The sequence below is a fragment of the Elephas maximus genome, chromosome 13, assembly GCF_024166365.1.
Source record: "Elephas maximus indicus isolate mEleMax1 chromosome 13, mEleMax1 primary haplotype, whole genome shotgun sequence".
Lineage (NCBI taxonomy): Eukaryota > Metazoa > Chordata > Mammalia > Proboscidea > Elephantidae > Elephas > Elephas maximus.
In genome coordinates, this window is record NC_064831.1 from 77663745 (window position 1) to 77682741 (window position 18997).

Genomic DNA, 18997 nt, shown 5'->3' on the forward strand with positions numbered 1-18997 from the left:
AATCATCACTATGTTTGAGCCCATTGTTGCAGCCACTGTGTCAATCCATCTTATTGAGGGTCTTCTCCATTTTCGATGACCCTCTACTATACCAAGCATGATGTCCTTCTCCAGGGACTGGTTCATCCTGTACAGTACGTGAGTACATAGTCTTGCCATCCTTTCTTCTAAGGAGCATGCTGTACTTCTTCCAAGACAGATTTTTCATTCTTCTGGCAGTGCACGGTATATCTAATATTCTTCACCAGTACCCTAATTCAAAGGCGCCACTTCTTCTTCTGTCTTCCTTGTTCATCATCCAGCTTCCGCATGCATATGAGGCTATTGAAAATGCCATGGCTTAGGTCAGGCGTACCTTAGTCCTGAAAGTGACATTTTTGTTTTTTTTAACACTTTAAAGAGGTCTTTTGCAGAGGTTTTCCCAATGCGATATACGTCATTTGATTTCTTGACTGCTGCTTCCATGGGCATTCATTGTGGATCCAAGTGAAATGAAATCCTTGACAGCTTCAATATTTTCTCTGCTTATCATGATGTTACTTACTGGTCCAATTTTGAGAATTTTTGTTTTCTTTATATTGAGGTATAATCCATACTGAAGGCTGTGGTCTTTGATCTTCATCAGTAAGTGCTTTGAGTCCTCTTCACTTTCAGCAAGCAAGGTTGTGTCATCTGCATATCGCAGGTTGTTAATGAGGCTTCCACCAATCCTGATGCCCCCTTCATCTTCATATAGTCCAGCTTCTCAGATTATTTGCTCAGCATACAGATTGAATACGTGTGGTGAAAGGATACGCTCCTGACGCACACCTTTCCTGACTTTAAACCACACAGTATCCCCTTGTTCTGTTTGAACAACTGCCTCTTGGTCTTCCTGTCTTCCGGAAGACCAACAGATTCATGCCCTTAATGACCCAGAAAGAGAATCATTTTCCACCTCCTGACCCAGGCATGCAGATTTATTGGGTGCCCTTTACTTGGAAGAGTTTTAGATCGATGAATGCTGTCCATCACCCTCTTACTGTGATACCCCGTTAAGAGATGTGGTAACTTGCTCCAAGTCACAAGGAGAATCTGTGGAGAAGGTGGGGCTTAAACTCGACATTTTCTTTCACCAGGCTGAGCCCCCCTTGAGAACAAAGACTGTCTTATTTGTCTCTGTGTGGGCAGCGCTCAGCCCAAGGCCAGACGTGGAGTAGGTGCTTATTAAGGATTTCTTGAATTCGTGAAGGAATAAAGATGGACCCTAGATGCACTTTGAGCACATCTTGGAGCTAGCTAATCATCTATCTCCCTAGGGATAGTAACTCATTCATTAATTTATTATTACATCCAACCCCTGTGTATGTCGCAGGCTCAGTTGTAGGTACTGGGGATATAGCAGTGAATAAAATGGGCAGTGGGTTTGACGTCGTCCATAGAACTTGCTTTCTGTATGGGGTATAGATAATAATCAAACAAACAAATGTTTATAGTAATGGCAGGTGGTGGTGTATGCTAGAAAGAAGAACATAGCAGGGTGAGGGTCTCGCAGTATTAGGGCAGGCATGGTAATAGTGGCAACTTTTTTAAATAGAGGATGGTCAGGGAAGGTGGCATGATTCTTTAATGGGAAGTGAAGACGCAAGTCTGGCAGATATGTTGGATAAGAACATTACAGGGAGAGGGGATAGCAGCGAGTACAAGGGCCCTGAGGTGAGAGCATACAGGTCATGCTGGTGAACATGGCAGACACAAAGGAGGTTAGTGTGGTTGAAGAGTTGGGGCGGGGTGAGGCATAAAATGAGGTCAGAGCAGTGATGGGTGTCATACAAATCATGGTGTCATATAAATCATTGACTTTCAGTGAAATGGGAAGCCTTTAGAGAGTTTGAGAAGAGTCACCCCAAGCCAAGTTAAAAAGGGGGCTCTTTGTCAGGTGAGTTAAGTGGGGTGACTTTCTTTTTTTAAATAAGTCTGTTAATTTAAAAATTAAATAACATCATGGACTTAGAAGTATTTTTTTTTTTTTTCCTTCCGGCAAGACCCTGCTAAACCCCTTCTGTTCTAATTCCTGGCGGGCAGGTGGAGACCACCTTGGCCTCCCTGCCCTTGGAGGGGAGCTGGGCCATCTCCGGTTCAGGGTTCCCTTCCCCTGTCTCCTTGCCCGCAGGAGATTGGAGCAGAACTTCTTCAACTGCAGCTGTGACATCCGCTGGATGCAGCTGTGGCAGGAGCAGGGGGAGGCCAGGCTCAACAGCCAGAGCCTCTACTGCATCAGCGCTGACGGCTCTCAGCTGCCCCTCTTCCGCATGAACATCAGCCAGTGTGGTGAGTGGTTGGCTCGGCCCTGCCGGCTCCAGGGAGGCAGCCCTCAGACGCTAGGGATGGCACTGGGCATTAGCCTGGAAAGCCAGGACCTTTCTTTCCCTTCTGCCCTGCCAGCCTTGAACTCTGCGGTTGGGTGTTCACCTGGCCCGCCTTTTACCTCCTTGGTCATTCCTTTCTCTTTGCGAGCCAACCATGGGAAGATCTCAGGACTGCTGGAAGGAGCAAGGTGTTCTCCTTCTCATCAGACCAGATACTCTTTCTCTCTGTGCTCCCTGCCAACCAAACCTGAAGTGTTGTGTGCTATTGAATTGATCCAACACATAGCGTCCCCATGTAATGGAGTAGAACTGTCCCATAGGGTTTCCCAGGCTGTACTCTTTACGGGAGCAGATCACCAGGTCTTTTCTTGGTGGAGCCACTGATGGGTTTGAACCATTGATCTTTTGGTTAGCAGCTGAGTGCATAGCCATTGTACCACCAGAGCTCCTTCAGACCTGAAGTAGTATATCTCAAAGTGTGGTCTTTGGACTCCTGTATCGGAAGCATTGAAGGCGTCTTTTTAAAAAGCAGGCTCCTAGGCCCAACCACAGACTTACTAAACCAAAATCTCCGAGGATGAGTCCCGAAAATCTGAATTTCTAACAAGCTCTCCATGGGCGCCTGGAGCACACCGGCATTTGAGAACCAGTGCCCAAAGTGCATGATGCCATTGGTTTAATGGTTAGAAGTATATTACTGGAGCTGCTGCCCCCATCCCACACCCGCCCCCTGCCATGTAAGAGAGCTCAACTGCATGAACTGAAATTCTGAGTTCTGACGACTCCTGAGGAGGTGGTGTGAAGCTCCTGTGGCCGGAGGGCCTTCCAGGAGCTCAAGCAGGTTGTGCTGGAGTTGTTATCGAGCAAGGCAAGAAGTGCTGCCATCAGCCCGTGGACAGAGCTTCCCTTAGATATTAAGCCTTTGTCTGTCTTTCCATCTGCCCTGTCCCTCTCCCCACCAGACCTTCCTGAGATCAGTGTCAGCCATGTCAACCTGACTGTACGAGAGGGTGACAATGCCGTCATCACTTGCAATGGCTCTGGGTCACCTCTGCCTGATGTGGACTGGATAGTTACCGGGCTGCAGTCCATCAACACCCACCAGGTAGGTATCTGAGGCTCAGGCCCCATCCCATAGAGAGGGGAGCCATCACTCCTTAGTCTTAAGGAGCTGGAACGTAAACAGAAGCAAAAGATATGAGAATAAGACAGAAGAAGGAAAATTTGCGGTTCTGTCCATACAGGAAGAAACGCATAGACTTGAGTCCCATCCAGCTGCATTACCTTCTACCCATCTTGACCTTCCACATGCTACTAAACTTCTCTGTACCTTAGTTTACTCATCTGTAGAATGGGCATAATGATAGATAGCATTCACCTCATAGGGTTCACGTGAGTACTATCAGAGACGTTGACTATAAAGATCCTGGCACTTGATTGGTGCCATTTTTATTACGTGTTGTTAAAGTCGTCCAGTTACTAGAAGAGCCTCCTTCACCTTCTGCTCAGCTTTCCTTTTGATTGGTAAAGGTGTTTCGGGGTTAGGTGGGGTGAGCTGCTTTTGTAGAAACTTTTTAATTGTTGTCCTTTTATTGGGGTTTTCAGACAAATCTGAACTGGACCAATGTGCACGCCATCAACCTGACGCTGGTCAATGTCACAAGTGAGGACAACGGCTTCACCCTGACTTGCATCGCGGAGAACGTGGTGGGCATGAGCAATGCCAGCGTTGCCCTTACGGTCTACTGTAAGCGAACACCATTGTGGAGGACTGTTGTGTGCCACTGGGATGCTGGGGCAGGAGGCTAGGGAGGGGGACAGAGGCATCACTAGGGTTGAGCTGGAGTGGTGGGCCTGCCTACCTAGAGGAGCAGAAAGACTGTTGTAGGGCAACAAAGACCAATGACTCCTTGGGTGGTGACTCCCAAGAGGTCACTGAAATGATGTTGTACCCTCAACTCAACTATATCTTCAGGACACTCCTTGTTTGGCCCAATTCTGCCTTGTGTTATATCCCTAAAGATCTTAAGAGGGAACCATCCAGCTAAGGTGGATCCGGGAAGCTTGGGTGAAGACATCCATCTCTTCCCCTCTGTTGGGGTGGTAGCGTGGGGACCTCTGATTCCTTCAGGCCTGTTAAGAGCTGGGTGGGGAAGAAGGAAGGCTACTTGAGGGCACGGGAGACTCTGTGTCCCAGCCTTCAGCCAGCCTCTCCCCGGCAGATCCCCCGCGTGTGGTGAGCCTGGAGGAGCCTGAGCTGCGCCTGGAACATTGCATTGAGTTTGTGGTGCGCGGCAACCCCCCACCGACGCTGCACTGGCTGCACAATGGGCAGCCCCTGCGAGAGTCCAAGATCATCCATGTAGAGTACTACCAGGAGGGAGAGGTCTCTGAGGGCTGCCTGCTCTTCAACAAGCCCACCCACTACAACAACGGCAACTATACCCTCATCGCCAAAAACCCACTGGGCACAGCCAACCAGACCATCAACGGCCACTTCCTCAAGGAGCCCTTTCCAGGTAAAGATGCTGCAGCCAGCTCTGGGGTGCACTGAATCCTTCTGCGAGGCTGTGGGGAGTGGGGTGGGGTAGCTTGAGGGGAGAAGCAGCTTCAACATAGATACTGTTATCATAGGTAACCAAACACACTGGAATGTGCTCAGCAACCATTAGTATGCTCTGTTCATTAGGATAAAGTCTGTTTTCCAACAGCTGTCACAGTAAAAGCCAAGATTCCTCAGAAATAGAGAAGTACTATGTGATGGCAGAGAAAGCAGGGACTTCCTAGTTTTACAGTATGGTGCAGAATCTTGACCCAACCCTTTCCTTGTTGGGAGACCCTGGCTGATAGCTTACTTTTTTGAGTCTCAATTCTCTCATCTGTGAAATGGGCATGATTACACTTTTCCCATAAGAGTCTGTGGCTTTTCAATGAGTTAAGTTACCTAAAACACGTACTGCAGGGTTTGGCACACAGTGATGGTTCTGTAACTTTCCATTGTAAGAGACTTCAGAAAGTGTCCAGTTCAAGCCCACATTTAACAGGTGAGTAATGTGAACCTTGTTGTATGTGCTGGCTGGTGGTAAAGCTTGACTAGACCTCGGCCTCTCGGATCCCTTGGCTCTCTTGTTCCTGGTGAGACAGTTAGGGGAGACCCGATGCTGTCAGCCTATGGTGGTGCTGACACCAAGTGGACCAGGAACCATACATGAAGCAGTTAAAGAGCTTTGTTTGATTCAATATTTGGGATATGGTTCTGTCTTTTTCTGTTTGAGCTGGAACACCCCAAACACCTCCCAGAAGTTGGAGAAAAAAACCCCAAAAGAGTTTATTTACAGTGGTGGCAGCATTTGTTGGTGGGTTCACCAATTGATAAGTTTCTGTCTGTGAAACTGTGTGTCTTTGATGACGTTAGTGCTTTCTGCTGAGACACAGACTAGATGCCCTCTTGACCTTCAGTCCCCATAAATCAGGAGTCTAATGAGATAAAGGGGAATGTAAAGTCTGATACCACAGAGAGAGAGAGAGAGAGAGAAAGGGAGGCTGCAAGAGCTAGCATTACACATCATCTGCTAGTGTGAAGGTGACTTCACAGCCTACAAATAATGGGTGGGGTGAGTAGGGGGTTGGTGGCGGCTCCCAGAGGCCTTATGTATCTTAGTGCAAGGGAGCGGGAACCAGAGGCCCCAGGAGTGAAGATCTCGCAAAGCGAGGCTGCCTGTGAAGCTAATTCTTGCCGCTGAGATCCAGGGGATAGTGCAGCCCGTTCTTAGGAGAGGGTATGACCGGGCTGCTGTTTGACACCCCAGCAATCCTGCGTGCTCAGACGGTTTCAACCTCATCCCCATTATGCCCGACAAAGACCTTAGAACCGTCTCACCGTGGGCCATGCTGGGCTTTCTTTTGGGAGCTAGCAGAGTCTTGGCCTACACTGTGGAAGCAGTTGCTTGTAGGTGCAAAAATACTTTGCTTTCGTGAGTCACAAAGTCAGGGCAGGCCTGTTGAGATAAGGGCTGTGGTGGCCCTTGCCCTGCGTATGTGCATCTACAGGTTAGAGAATGAATTCTGTTTTCAGAGAGGGGAGTCTACATTCTCCAGCACGTGAAGGATGAAGCATCTGAAGCAATGCTTCTCCTTCCAAAGGGAAACTCCTGGGATGAGGAGAGAGCAGGGAGCCATAGAATGTTCAGGAGGGAGGCAGCCACTCTGGGCTCCTCCTCTCCAGAGGGTGTCACAGGCAGCAAGAACAGTGGGAATGGTGTGGTAGACACAGCCTTTCCCTTGCCCCTCTCCTCTTGGGAGGGAACCATTTTCTGCATCCTCCCAGCCATGTGGTTGCCTCCTCTGTCTTCTTGAAACACAGCAGCCCATTGTCTTCGTGCCTGGGTATGCTGATTGTCAGCACTCCTTAGGCCAGTAACCCCCAGACCAGCAGCATCAGCATCACCTGGCAATGTGATAAAACCCAAATTCTCCAGCCTCACCCCAGACCTACCAGTTGCCATCAAGTTAGCTCCGACTCATGGTGCCCCCATGTGTGTCAGAGTAGAACTGTGCTCCAAAGGGTTTTTAGTGGTTGATATTTCAGAAGTAGATCACCAGGCCTTTCTTCCAAGGTACCTGTGGGTGGACTTGAACTTTCAACCTTTCCGTTAGTAACTCCAGACCTACTGAGTCAGAAACTTGGGAGTGGGGCCCAGCAGTCTGTGTTTTGACAAGCCCTCCAGGTGACTCTATGGCTCGCTCAAATTTTTGATCCATGGGTCCTGGCATTTGGGTGGAATCTGGCTCCAGTAGGGGTGAGGGAGGATGGGGTCACAGAGAAGCTTGAAGGGAAGCAGCTCACCAGAGGTCCCTTTCTCAGCCTTATGCCAGCCCTGCCAGGGCCAGCCTGTATGAAGGTTGGCTTGTTTTATTAGCTCACTGTTAAAGGAATCAATGGTGATGAAAAGGCAGTGACAGGGAAAAGATGGGCTGGTTGTGTCGAGTGTCAGAACGTCTAAATGCTCAGGAGAGTAAGTTATTTCAGGGAGCAGAAGAGGGATATGTCATAAACCCTCTGAACTCACCTCACACCTGCTAAACCCTGACTACAGAGCTGTGTGTGGATACCTGCTTTTCTCCTTCGATGTGAGGCAGGAGATGTCATATTTATCATGCACCTCTCATGTGCTCCCAGGCAGCAGAGCATGGAGGGTGAGAGCAAGGACACTGAAATCAGACAGTCTGCATGCAATTCCCATCTGTGGTCCTACCAGATAGGTGGCCTGGGCTCCAGAAAGGGGCTTAGTACATGGCAGGCATTCATTGAAGGATAATCGCTACACTATGCCTCTGTTTATTCCTCTGTGAAATGGGAATGGTGGCTATAGCTCCTATCAGAAGTTGCCATTAGAATTACATGAAGTCATGTACACCAGGTGTTTAGCACTGTGCCTGGACAGGGAAAGACTTAACAGCTGTAGGTTATAGTTAGGATCTCAGGATTGAGAGAAGAGATGAGTTCAGGAGTTCTAGAAGCAGGAGTCATTCTCTGGTTAAGCTCTCTATTAGATAGCCTTCAGGTAGGCTGTTGTTATCTACCATCCAGTTGACCCCTGCCTCATGGTGACCCCGTGCACAACAGGGGATCAGAGTGTTATAATCCACAGAGCTTTCATTGGCTGATTTTCAAAAGGAGGTTGCCAGTCCTTTCTTCCTAGTCTGTTTTAGTCTGGAGTCTCTGCTGAAGTCTATTCAGCCTCATAGCAGCATGCAGGCCTCCACTGACAGATAGGTATGGCTGTGCATGAGATACATTGGCTGGGAATCCAACCCATGTCTCCCACTTTCCAGGTGAGATTTTTACCACTGGACCACCAATGCCCACCAAGGCAGTCTAGGGCAGTGGCTACGGAGCCAGGTTGCCAGGGTTTAAACTCTCATTTAATCACTTATCAGTTCTGGGACTTCAGGCAAATTACTTAGCCCTCTTCTTCTATCTCATAAGTTTGTGGTGAGGATTAAATGAGCAAATCCATGTAAAGTGTTTACAACAGTGCTTGGCATATAGTAAACAAGGAATTACTCTTAGTTTTTTATTGTTGTTGTTTGTCTTGTGGTTTTTTTGAATTTAATTAATTATTTTTTAAGAACACAAAAGGGCAATTGAAGTATCTGTCTGTTTTTGGGAGAACAGGGATTTGAGGGTGAAGTTCTCCTTCCTTGACTGTTCACGGGCCCAAGAACCACTGGGAGAGGCTTGAGTAGAATGAATATATTCAGTGGCACAATCTGCAAATGTGGAGGCTTCCATCCGTAAGGGTTTTCTCAGAGTAGGAGATCAAAAGGAACAGTGTTCTAGAGAAGCTTCCTGTAAGCTGCACACGCTGTGCAGACGTTGCTGTTTCCCTCTGCGTTTCCCAAGAAGCAGCCTTCAACATGGAATTCAGCCTCAGTATGGGAGGTTCCTGGAAGAATTGGTTGGGAAGATCCAATCTAGAAGCGTGAAGCGGAATCCTCTTTGGTGTTCCAGGTCCTTAGAGGGACTGTGAGAAGGGATGTGGGTGTAGGATTGGGAAGCCGTGAGGAAGATCAGGAAGTGAAGAGCAGGGAGAGCTGGGAATCCTGTCAGGTGGGAGGTGGAGCCCAAAGCCACAGTCTGGGAGTGATTGTGAAGGAGGGGAATCCTTCGATGATGACGTGATGGAAGGAGAAATGTTGCCAAGCGGTGTGTGTGTGTGTTTGTGCACACTCACGCACATGGGTGCTCACAGTGTAACAGATATCTGAGCACTCGTGACAAAATATTTAGGAATGAGTGAGTGGCCATATTTCTTGAATTCTCTCTTTTTACTTGGCCAGGAAGTGCTTTTGTTATGATTTTTATGACAGCAGAAACCAGAATAACTCCCTCAAGGTCCTGGGTACCCCCGCCCCCCCCCCCCAAAAAAAAGGCAAGAGAAACCATTGCCTAGGACCCTCAGCCTTGTGAAGATGGTTTCCTTCCCCTAAAAGCCTTCTTGAGACTAGAATGTGGTCCTAGCCTGCTGGGCCTGGGGAAAAGGAGGCAGCCATTTAGTTTCTCCCCATGTTTGACCTGCCAGCCCCTGGGTGTAGCGGGAGTAAAATAAGGTTTTGTGTGGGACACAAACGCACCCTAATGCCTGGAGCAGTCTACTTCCCCACTCCTCACGCCCAAAGCCAGGGCTTCTCTTCTTGCTGTGGCTTCTCGGTTCTTCTCTCTCTCTGTCTGGGCACAAGTTGCTGCCTCTCTCCTCCCTCCTGTAGACCCCGCTGGCTTTTCCCACAAGGCCCTTTCTGGAGGAGTTTTGTGTCTGGGACTGTTGGAGACATGTGCATTGCATTCAGTGTAAAGGCAGTTTGTATTCCAGTGGTAGCTTGGCATACTGGTCTGGTCCTCCCTGTCTGCCGGTGGGAGGTCAGAGGTGAGGGCCATTCCTGGGTACTATCCTGTTTCAGTGTGAAAGTCTGAGCCCCCCGCCCACCTCCCACAGTTATAGAGGAGCCAGGTGTCTCCCCATTTCAAGGGTCATGTGCTTTCTGGATGTCTAAATGTTCCCAGGCACTGGCAGAAGAGCTAAGCATTTGCGGGCTGATTAAGAGATTACAGGGTTCACAGACTCAGCCCAAACATTTGGCTGACGTGAGGGTATTCTCTAATAAATGGGAACCCTGGTGGCATAGTGGTTAAGTGCTACGGCTGCTAACCAAAGGGTCAGCAGTTCAAATCTGCCAGGCACTCCTTGGAAACTCTATGGGGCAGTTCTACTCTGTCCTATAGGGTCGCTATGAGTCGGAATCGACTCGACGACTCTGGGTTTGGTTTTTGGGTATGAAAAATACGCAAATCAGTGTAAACCTTGATTTGGTCTGGTACCTCTCTTTTCTCGGGCCCTGAGGCCAAGGCTAGAGTCCCCCTCTACCTGCCCCTCCCTCTAAACCAGGCATTTGGTCACCTTCAGTTTGGAAGAGGATGGTGGCATGAACAGCATGCTCAGGAATATGGAGAAAGTTCTACTACTGTCCCCCAACACAACACAAAGCAAACGACAACCAAAAAATTGTGTCTTTACTGTCAACAGGGCTTTCTCTGAGGGACTCCTTCCAGAAAGCCTCATTTTCCCTGCAGGTAGTTAGAGAAGACTGTTGGCTGGCTCATATTTAATAGATCTGTGATGACAATGACTATGAGGGCCTAGCCAAGGGCCTGGTTTGTAGAAGACCCTCAATGAATGAATAAACGAAGGAATTGTTCTTATTTTTTGGAATGTCGTAGACTTGTATCAGAAGGAGGTGTAGTGTACAGTACAGTGGTTCTCAAAGTGTGGTCCTAGGACCAGCAGCATCAGCATCACCTGGGAACTTGCTAGAAATGCAAATTCTTATGACCCACCCCAGACCTACTGAATCAGAAACTCTGGTGGTGAGGACCAGCCATCTGTGTTTCTTTTTTTCAATTTTTTAAAGATGTTTCACTTCTCGTTTTCAAATAATTTGAAACTGACAAAAACTGTTGCACAATAACACAAAGAACTTCTTTATACCTTTCACCCACGTCCCCAAAGGCTGACATCTTACATAACCACCATACAATGAACCAGACCAGGACATTAATGTTGATACTGTCTTCCCTCTTCTGTAGACTTCATTCACATTTTATCAAGGGGCCTGCTGAGGCGCTTTGCTCTTCCAGGATCCAACCCAGGGTTGTACATTGCATCTAGTTACCATGTCACCGTAGTTTCTTTAAATCTGGAACAGTTTCTCCACTCTTTGTCTTTTCATGACTTTGGCACTTTTGAAGAATACGCACTAGTTATTTTGTAGAATGTCAATTTCGGTTTGCCTGATGTTTTCTAATGATTATTTTTCAGACTATACATTTATAACAAGAACATCACAGAGCTGATACTGTGTTCTGTTCAGTACATCCTATCGGGGGTACATGCTGGTGATACATCTTATTGCTGGTGATCCTAACTTTGATCACTTGGTTAAGATGGTATCTGCCAGGTTTCCCAAATGGAAAAGTACTATTTTTCCCTTTGTAATTAATGTTGTTGTTGTTGTTAGGTGCCACTGAGTCGGTACCAACTCCTAGTGACCCTGTGTTCAATAGAACAAAACATTGCCCAGTCCCACGCCATCCTCACAGTCTTTGTTAAGCTTGAGCCCGTTGCAGCCACTGTGTCCATCAGTCCGTCTTGCTGAGGATCTTCCTCTTTTTTGCTGACCCTCTACTTTACTGAGCATTATATCCCTCCTGATAACATGTACAAAGTCTTGCCATCCTTGCTTCTAAGGAACATTCTGGCTGTGCTTCTTCCTAGACAGATTTGTTCGTTCTTCTGGCAGTCCATGGTATATTCAATATTCTTCGCCAATTCTTCGTAATTCAAAGGTATCAATTCTTCTGTCTTCCTTTTTATTCCTTGTCCAGCTTTCCCATTGTATATGAGGCGATTGAAAATACCATGGCTTGGGTCAGGCACACTTTAGTCCTCAAAGTGACATCTTTGCTTTTAAACACTTTAAAGGGGTCTTTTGCAGCAGATTTGTCCAACGCGCTATGTTGTTTGATTTCTTGACTGCTCCTTCCATAGGCATTGATTGTGGATCCAAACAAAATGGAATCCTTGACAACTTCAGTCTTTTCTCCGTTTATCGTGATGTTGCTTATTGGTTATTTTTATTTTCTTTATGTTGAGGTATAATCCATACTGAAGGCTGTGGTCTTTGATCTTCATTAGTAAGTGCCTTAAGTACTCTTCACTTTTACCAAGCAAGGTTGTGTCATCTGCGTGTCACACATTGTTAATGAGTCTTCCTGCAATCCTGATGCTTCATTCTTTCTCATGTAATCCAACAATAAGTATGATATTTTAAACCTTTGTAAATATTTTTTTCTCATCATTCTTTCACTAACTTTGCATCCATTGATGATTACTGCTTGAAACAACTGTGACTGTGGTATAGGCTAAACGGTGATTTTTCTATTTCCATCATCCTGTCTAAATTGGTTAATTAGAATTCTACTATAAGGGAGAATTTTCCCTTCTTTCTCATTTATTTGTTAATCATTTATTTATATCAGCATAGACTCATGGATATTTGTTTTATTCTATGGGTTACAATCCATTATTGGCATTATTTTGTTGCTCAAAATTCACCCAAATTTGGCCTTTGGAAACCCCTTCAAGTTGACTTTTGTGTCCTTTCTCCATGACCCCGTTATTTTTTGAGCACTTTCTTACTTTGTAGTACCACAAGCTCTTCCAGGCTTACCTTGTACTGTCCCTGCCCCAGAGCTAGAATCAGCCATTTCTCTAGGGAGCTGTCGTTGCTCTTATTGAAGGGTGGTAGTGTTCTGTGTTTTTAACCTCTGGATGGTTCTGTTGCACACTGAAATTTGATTTGAATCCAGCAATACCCCTTCCTAGCTGAGTGACATTGAATTAGTTACTAATTTCTATAAGCCTCAGTTTCCTTATTTGTTAAATGAGAATAATACTACCTACCTTCTAGGATGCTGTATACATTTCCATAACAAAGTACCACAAACTGGGTAGCTTGAAAGAACAGAGAAACCCATTCTCTCACAGTTCTGGAGTCTAGAAGTCCTAAATCAAGGTGTTGGCAGGACCACACTCCTTCCGAAGCGTTTCCAGGAAAGTCCTTCCTTGCCTCTCTCAGCGTTTGGGTAGCCTCAGGCATTCCTTGCCTTGTGGCAGCAAAACTCCAGTCTGCCCCACATTTCCAACGGCCACATTCCCTCTGTGTCTCTATGTGTCTTACATGGACACCAGTCATCTTGGATTAGAACCCACCCTAATCTGGTATGACCTCATGGTAACTGATTACATCTGCAGTGGACCTATTTCTGGATAAGGTCACATTCTGAAGGTTTAGGAAGGACATGCATTTTGGGGGAGAAACTAACCAACCCAGTACAGATGTTATAAAAATTTTGTGAAGTATCATATAGAAGGCCTTTAGCATGAGACCCTGGCACATAATCAATGTCGAATAAGGATGGCTTTCAGTATTAGATGAGCTATCTAGAGACCAAAGATCAAATAACACATTTCCAGAGGTGTCTGTTCTGGGGTTGCACAGATTCTAGGGTGATTCCCAAGGACCTCGCAATGACCTACTGGAATCTACTCCATGTGTTGATTTGAGACATTTTGTTCTGAGGTCATAGCTGGTATTATCAGCACAGGGAGCCCACCCTCACAGCGTTTTCCCTTGGCTTGTGTGCACCACCAGCGTCTCCGGTGCTCTGGGCATTTGAAGGAGGGAAAGCTGTGGGTGAGACGGTGAATCTGGATTTAATTCCTCATTTTATAATGAAACTAGCTTGGTTTCTTTTTCCCAGGGGAGCCATTTCCCTTGAAACCAGAGGCCTTATCTCTGATGCCTTCTCCACCTCTGAGGACCACACTGTGGGGTTGGGGGGTGGGGAGGGAAATGAGGGAGGAGAGAGGACATGCCAAGGATTTTAGTTTGTTAGTTGCCATGGTAACAGGTGATCATGGTGGTGGGGGGAGGTCATAGCTATCAGGAAGATATAATGTGCCTGTTCTGGTTTTTATTACATTTGCTAATTATCCCTTTGTATTTTTTTACAGAGAGCACGGACAACTTTGTACCTTGTAAGTCTACTTTACCTTTTGCTTTGAAACAGATTGTATTCTGATACTTGTTGTAACTCTGGAATCCAGAGAGCCCTCCTCCCTCATTCACCACCGTCCCCAGCCCCATGGCAGCTGGGAACATCTGAGTTCACTGCTAAAGGAATTGGACAGTGGAAGCATTTTCAAATCCACGCCTCTAGGGCAGTCTCTCTGTGACTCATTTTCCTCCAGAGAGTTTTCCAAGGACTGACCATATGCTGGGTGCCCCTGCCTGGATTGAAGGGGCTGTGTCAGGAAGGATGTGAGGTACCATGTGCCCTGCTGGTCCCTTGTTGATCATCACAGTATTGTTCTTGCAGAGAGGATGTGGAGCCTATAAACCTATTAGTGTCTCCCCTGCTTGGAGCCTGACACCCACCTTGACTGGGTCCCAGCTCATGTAGAGCTATAATTTACAAGCTCTTTTTTTTTTTTTTTTTGATAGGTTCATGTGTCCTAAAAGAGGACTATTGAGGCTTAGTTTATAAGGGTTAGTTATAGGAGCTGGGGTAAGACAATCCCAAAAGGATTTGGGATTTTGCTCATGGGCTATGGGGAAACCTATATTTAGTCCTTTTTCTTTTCTCCCATGTGGGAGGTGGGAATAACAGTGAGAATCTCTGCCATTTCTACCCAGGGCTTGGCCAGGTAGTAGAGCAACCTTGTTCAGGAACACCCGCTGCCACTTGGCACAGATGTAAATATCATCTGTGATTCCTCTATTTGTCCTTGGTCTCACGGGACTTGTAGTTTCAAAGAACAGCTAGGAGATAATTTTGTAGTGGGGCCGTCTAGCCAAGTAGGTGATTCTAGATGGAGGATAGACTGATACTTGGCTTCCCATCCAGGCCCTGCTGGGTCAAGGTGGTGTCTCCCTGGTCAGAGGCATCTGCTTTTAAACCTGAGCTGCCCTTGATATCAGTGTTAGGGGAATGGTCAGTGGATTTGCCACGGGGCCACAGGCCTCCTGGATGTCACTGAGAAGTAAGGTGGGAAAGGCACAGGAGAGCCAGGGACGGGCAGGAAAAGGAATCCCTGCCGCAGGGAGTGGCAGAATGTCAGCGACAGCTGCCGTCACCAACAGAATTTGCCTAATCCCATCCCTGGCCCAGATCCCAAAACTTTTCCCTCTTTTCTGTCCAATAGCTCATGGCCCACGTTGCCTAGGTTCCATTATGTTCTCTGGGGTGGGAGCAGAAAATGGGTGTGAAGGTCCTTTATTCCCTATGGTGCCTGCCATTGGCTGTCAGCACTAGCCTGGTGACCAGACAGGGACCTGGCATCTGGGGACTCTGCAAAGCAAAGCTGTAGGGCTTTGGCTTTAGGAGTGGGTTTGGGAGTCTGGCAGGGACTGGGGCAGGGCCTGTGGCTAACCAGCCTCCTCTTCCTTTTCTGTTTGGTTTTCAGTTGTTGAAGTGAGCCCCACGCCTCCTATCACTGTGACCCACAAACCAGAGGAAGACACTTTTGGGGTGAGTCCCTTCTTGGTCAAGAGGAGGATGTATTCTGGGGTCATCATTTTGAAACCTCATTTGAGTAGCTAACTTTTCCAAGTGCTATCTTGGAACCCTAGTATATGTGGCAGAGGAAGTGATGAAGAAAGGCTTCTTTCAGGCGGTTTAAACCTTCCTTGTTGTTGGAGAATAGGGCATTGTTTGAGGAAGTCTTTGAGGATCTGCTCAGAGCCCTAGGGTTTGGAAGAGAACAGTTTGAAAATCCCACTCTGTAAGGAGCCTGGGTGGGCCTGATTCCCAAGGACTACTACCGGTACAAGCCTCTACAAAAGTCCATGTTGTCCAGGGCACCTCCTTGGGTGGATTTTTAAGCCAACTCAGTTCCCCACTGCTCTATCAGAGTCTGAGGCTCCCCCGGACTAGAAAGGAAGGGTTCTGGTTGGAGGCCAGCTCTCTCAGGAGCTTCTGGAAGAATATTATGTGAAGAACTTCAATGGGAAGACACAGAAATTGCTTGCTAATTAAAATAAACACAACAACAATGGCAAGCCTATCTAAGACATGCTCTTGCATCTTCTAAGATGACCCCAAGATGAGAGGGTCTCAGAATACTGAATCATGGAACCTGCTTTAATGAAGTTGAGTCATTTCTTTTTTAAAATGTTCTTGTTGTTGTTAGCTGCCACTGAGTCAGCCCCTTGACTCATGGTGACCTTATGCACAATGGAACAAAATGCTGCCTGGTCCTTTGCCATTCCCATTGTTGGATATGGATCCAGACCATTGTGATCCATAGGGTTTTCATCGGCAGATTTTTGGAAGTAGCTCACCAGGCCTTTCTTCCCAGTCTGCCTAAGCCTGGAAGCTCTGCTGAAACCTGTTCAGCATCATAGCACCATGCAGGCCTCCACTGACAGGTGGGTGGTTTCTGCACATGAGGTGCATTGGCCAGAAATCAAACCTGGCTCTCCCCCATGGAAAGCGAGAATTCTACCACTGAACCACCATTGCCCCCGTTTTAATGTTCTCAGCCAGAGTTCCTAGGATCTCATAATTTACTTCCTATAAAGACTTTTCAGTAGCAAAATTCTGAGAGGGCTGGCCACAGTTGCTACTGCAATAGAACTGTTCCCATATGATATGCACATGACTATATTAGGGGCGGATTATCCAACAGACAAGGTAAGCATGGTGCTTACCTTGCTTATCAGATCATCTGTAGTGAACAATTTCACTTTTTTTCCCCACATCTTTGATATCTTTGGTATCTTTATTGTGAAACTCCTGTGAAATTGTTCACTGCAGATTAGTGAGTAAGCACAAGTTAGCCCGTGCTTACCTTACTTACTGGGTCATCAGCCCCTGTCAGGCATTGTAAATTTGAAGAAGATTTGGTTCTGTAGGAAGGTGCTGTGGGGTTGGGAGAGAGACAGATGCCACTCATACCTAGAAGGAGACTGATGTGGTGAAAAAATGTGAAACTGTTCACTACAGATGATCTGGTAAGCAAGGTAAGCACCGTGCTTACCTTGTCTATTGGATAATCTGCCCCTGCGTTGTATGGCGTTCATTGGTGTTTTCTGTGCCTGTTTCTGACTGTCTGTTTTTTGTCCTGGTAGGTATCCATAGCAGTTGGACTTGCTGCCTTTGCCTGCGTCCTGTTGGTGGTTCTCTTCATCATGATCAACAAGTATGGTCGACGATCCAAATTTGGGATGAAAGGTAAGATGGGATTTTTTCCTTCACAAGGCATGTTGTGGGGGAAACCCTGGCTCCTTTTGGTCATAAACTGCTGTGTTCATCTCCCTTTGCTAGAAAGGGCCTCTGGTAGTGGGGCCTAAGTGGTGCTGGTGAAGACTCCTACTTGCACCTGTGGTTATTGGTCATTATGGATCGAAGGCAGTGCTGAGATCTGTGGGAACCAAGCTGTGGGCCACCTGGTTTTGCCACGACTGCTGGTCAGCATTGCAAGTGGGGCTGGTTGCAGTGAGAATAATTTGAGAATGATGTTGGTTTTGAGGCAAATGAAGAGGACTTGTGTTTCTTTTCATTATTTGTGGGTCAGATGACTCCGTGGTTGAGTTACTTGGTTTTTCCTGTGTCTGCACTGATCCTTGGAGTTGTGATGAAAAGGTATTAGAATAGCTAGATGCAGGATGGTGGGCTCTCGCACTGAAAAGCTGCCCATGTGATGGCATCTCGGCACGTAGCTCTACACAGAGTCCCAGAACGGGTGCCAAGAGCAACATGACTGCTAAATCTGCTGGCCAGCTTCCATGATGCACGACACTCAACCCCATTATCAGCGGGGGTGGAAGTGGCTCTTTGCCAAGGCTTGGGTAAGGGGACTGGCACAAAAGGGGTTAACATGGTGAATTAGCATCCATCTGCCTGGTCCCAGGGATGGATCTGACCAACTGGCTCAAGGGAGGCTGGATACCAGTTCTAAAACAGAAACTCGATTTTAAAATATACTTGTAGCTGGCGTTTCATGCATGATGAATATTGGGTGGAAGGTGGGTGGGGATGACGAAAGGTTTGACAGTCAGGTTGCTGGGCCAGGATTCAGGTTGGTGTTTTCTTGTGAGGTTATGGGATCTAGAAAGATGAATTTCTATGGCTTCTATACATGGGCTGGTATCTGTGGTGGGGCCTTGACCTTGGCGCATAGGGATTTAAGGAGAATACATGAATGACATTCATGAGGATAGTGATTCCCAGAACTTACATGCAAGTGTTTGAATATTGTGCATGGGTGGGAAGTGGGAGGGGAAGGAATTAATCCATAGCTTTTATTACATTCTCAAAAGATTCTGTGACTTCCTTAAAAGCTTAGAACACTGATATAAGAAAGAGACACCTAAAGAGGAACAGAAAGAAAACACGGAGACAGACTGCCTGGTTTTCCAGAAGCCTTCTGCCTCAACATGTTCTTTCTGGTTTTGATTAACCTGCACAAGTCGTACCAGGTTTATTGGAATCATATGAAATGTTTTGACCAACAGAAATACATGTGCAGGCAAATTGCAAACAGAGGCTAGAAGTGTGGCCCTAGGCCAGATGACTCAAACAAGATCAGACCACTCTTGAGCACCTGGATTGGAGATGTTTTATCTGCTAATGGTCACCATGTGCAGACAGGACTTCATAGGTTTAGAAGATGATCTGACCACTGAGCCAGCTCAGAGGGCCCGGGCAGCTCTCAGAGTATTCAGCCTTAAGACCAATCATTGGGTTCCTGGCATTGAGAGCTGGCGCTATTGCTTGTGCAAAGTTCTCCTACCATGGGAGAAACCTTCCTAGCTGTTCGTCTTTCCACCTGAGTAACATCAGGGCCTTGACCAAAAAGAAGGAATGGGGCATTATCTCTCTCCCCTCAGGGAAGTGCACCACCAGCTGAGACCCTGAGACTTGCTTGGCAGGGCTGTGAGAGCAGATTTTTCCTCTTAATTGTCATCCGGTTTCTGGAACAGTGTGTCCCCATGTCGGATGGATTAGGTAGCACCCCGGGCGGTGC

General features: G+C 47.0%; 1 protein-coding gene across 4 annotated transcripts in view; it reads left to right on the top strand.

The window, feature by feature from the left end:
* NTRK3 (neurotrophic receptor tyrosine kinase 3) overlaps positions 1-18997 on the top strand; it is a 473624-nt gene that overhangs the window by 149453 nt on the left and 305174 nt on the right. For all 4 annotated transcript variants that reach the window (XM_049905334.1, XM_049905331.1, XM_049905332.1 and 1 more), the window contains exons 5-11: positions 2153-2310; positions 3311-3453; positions 3954-4095; positions 4571-4867; positions 13982-14005; positions 15434-15498; positions 17100-17202. In XM_049905334.1, the coding sequence (XP_049761291.1) occupies positions 2153-2310; positions 3311-3453; positions 3954-4095; positions 4571-4867; positions 13982-14005; positions 15434-15498; positions 17100-17202 (932 nt within the window). The remainder of the gene's footprint in view (positions 1-2152; positions 2311-3310; positions 3454-3953; positions 4096-4570; positions 4868-13981; positions 14006-15433; positions 15499-17099; positions 17203-18997) is intronic.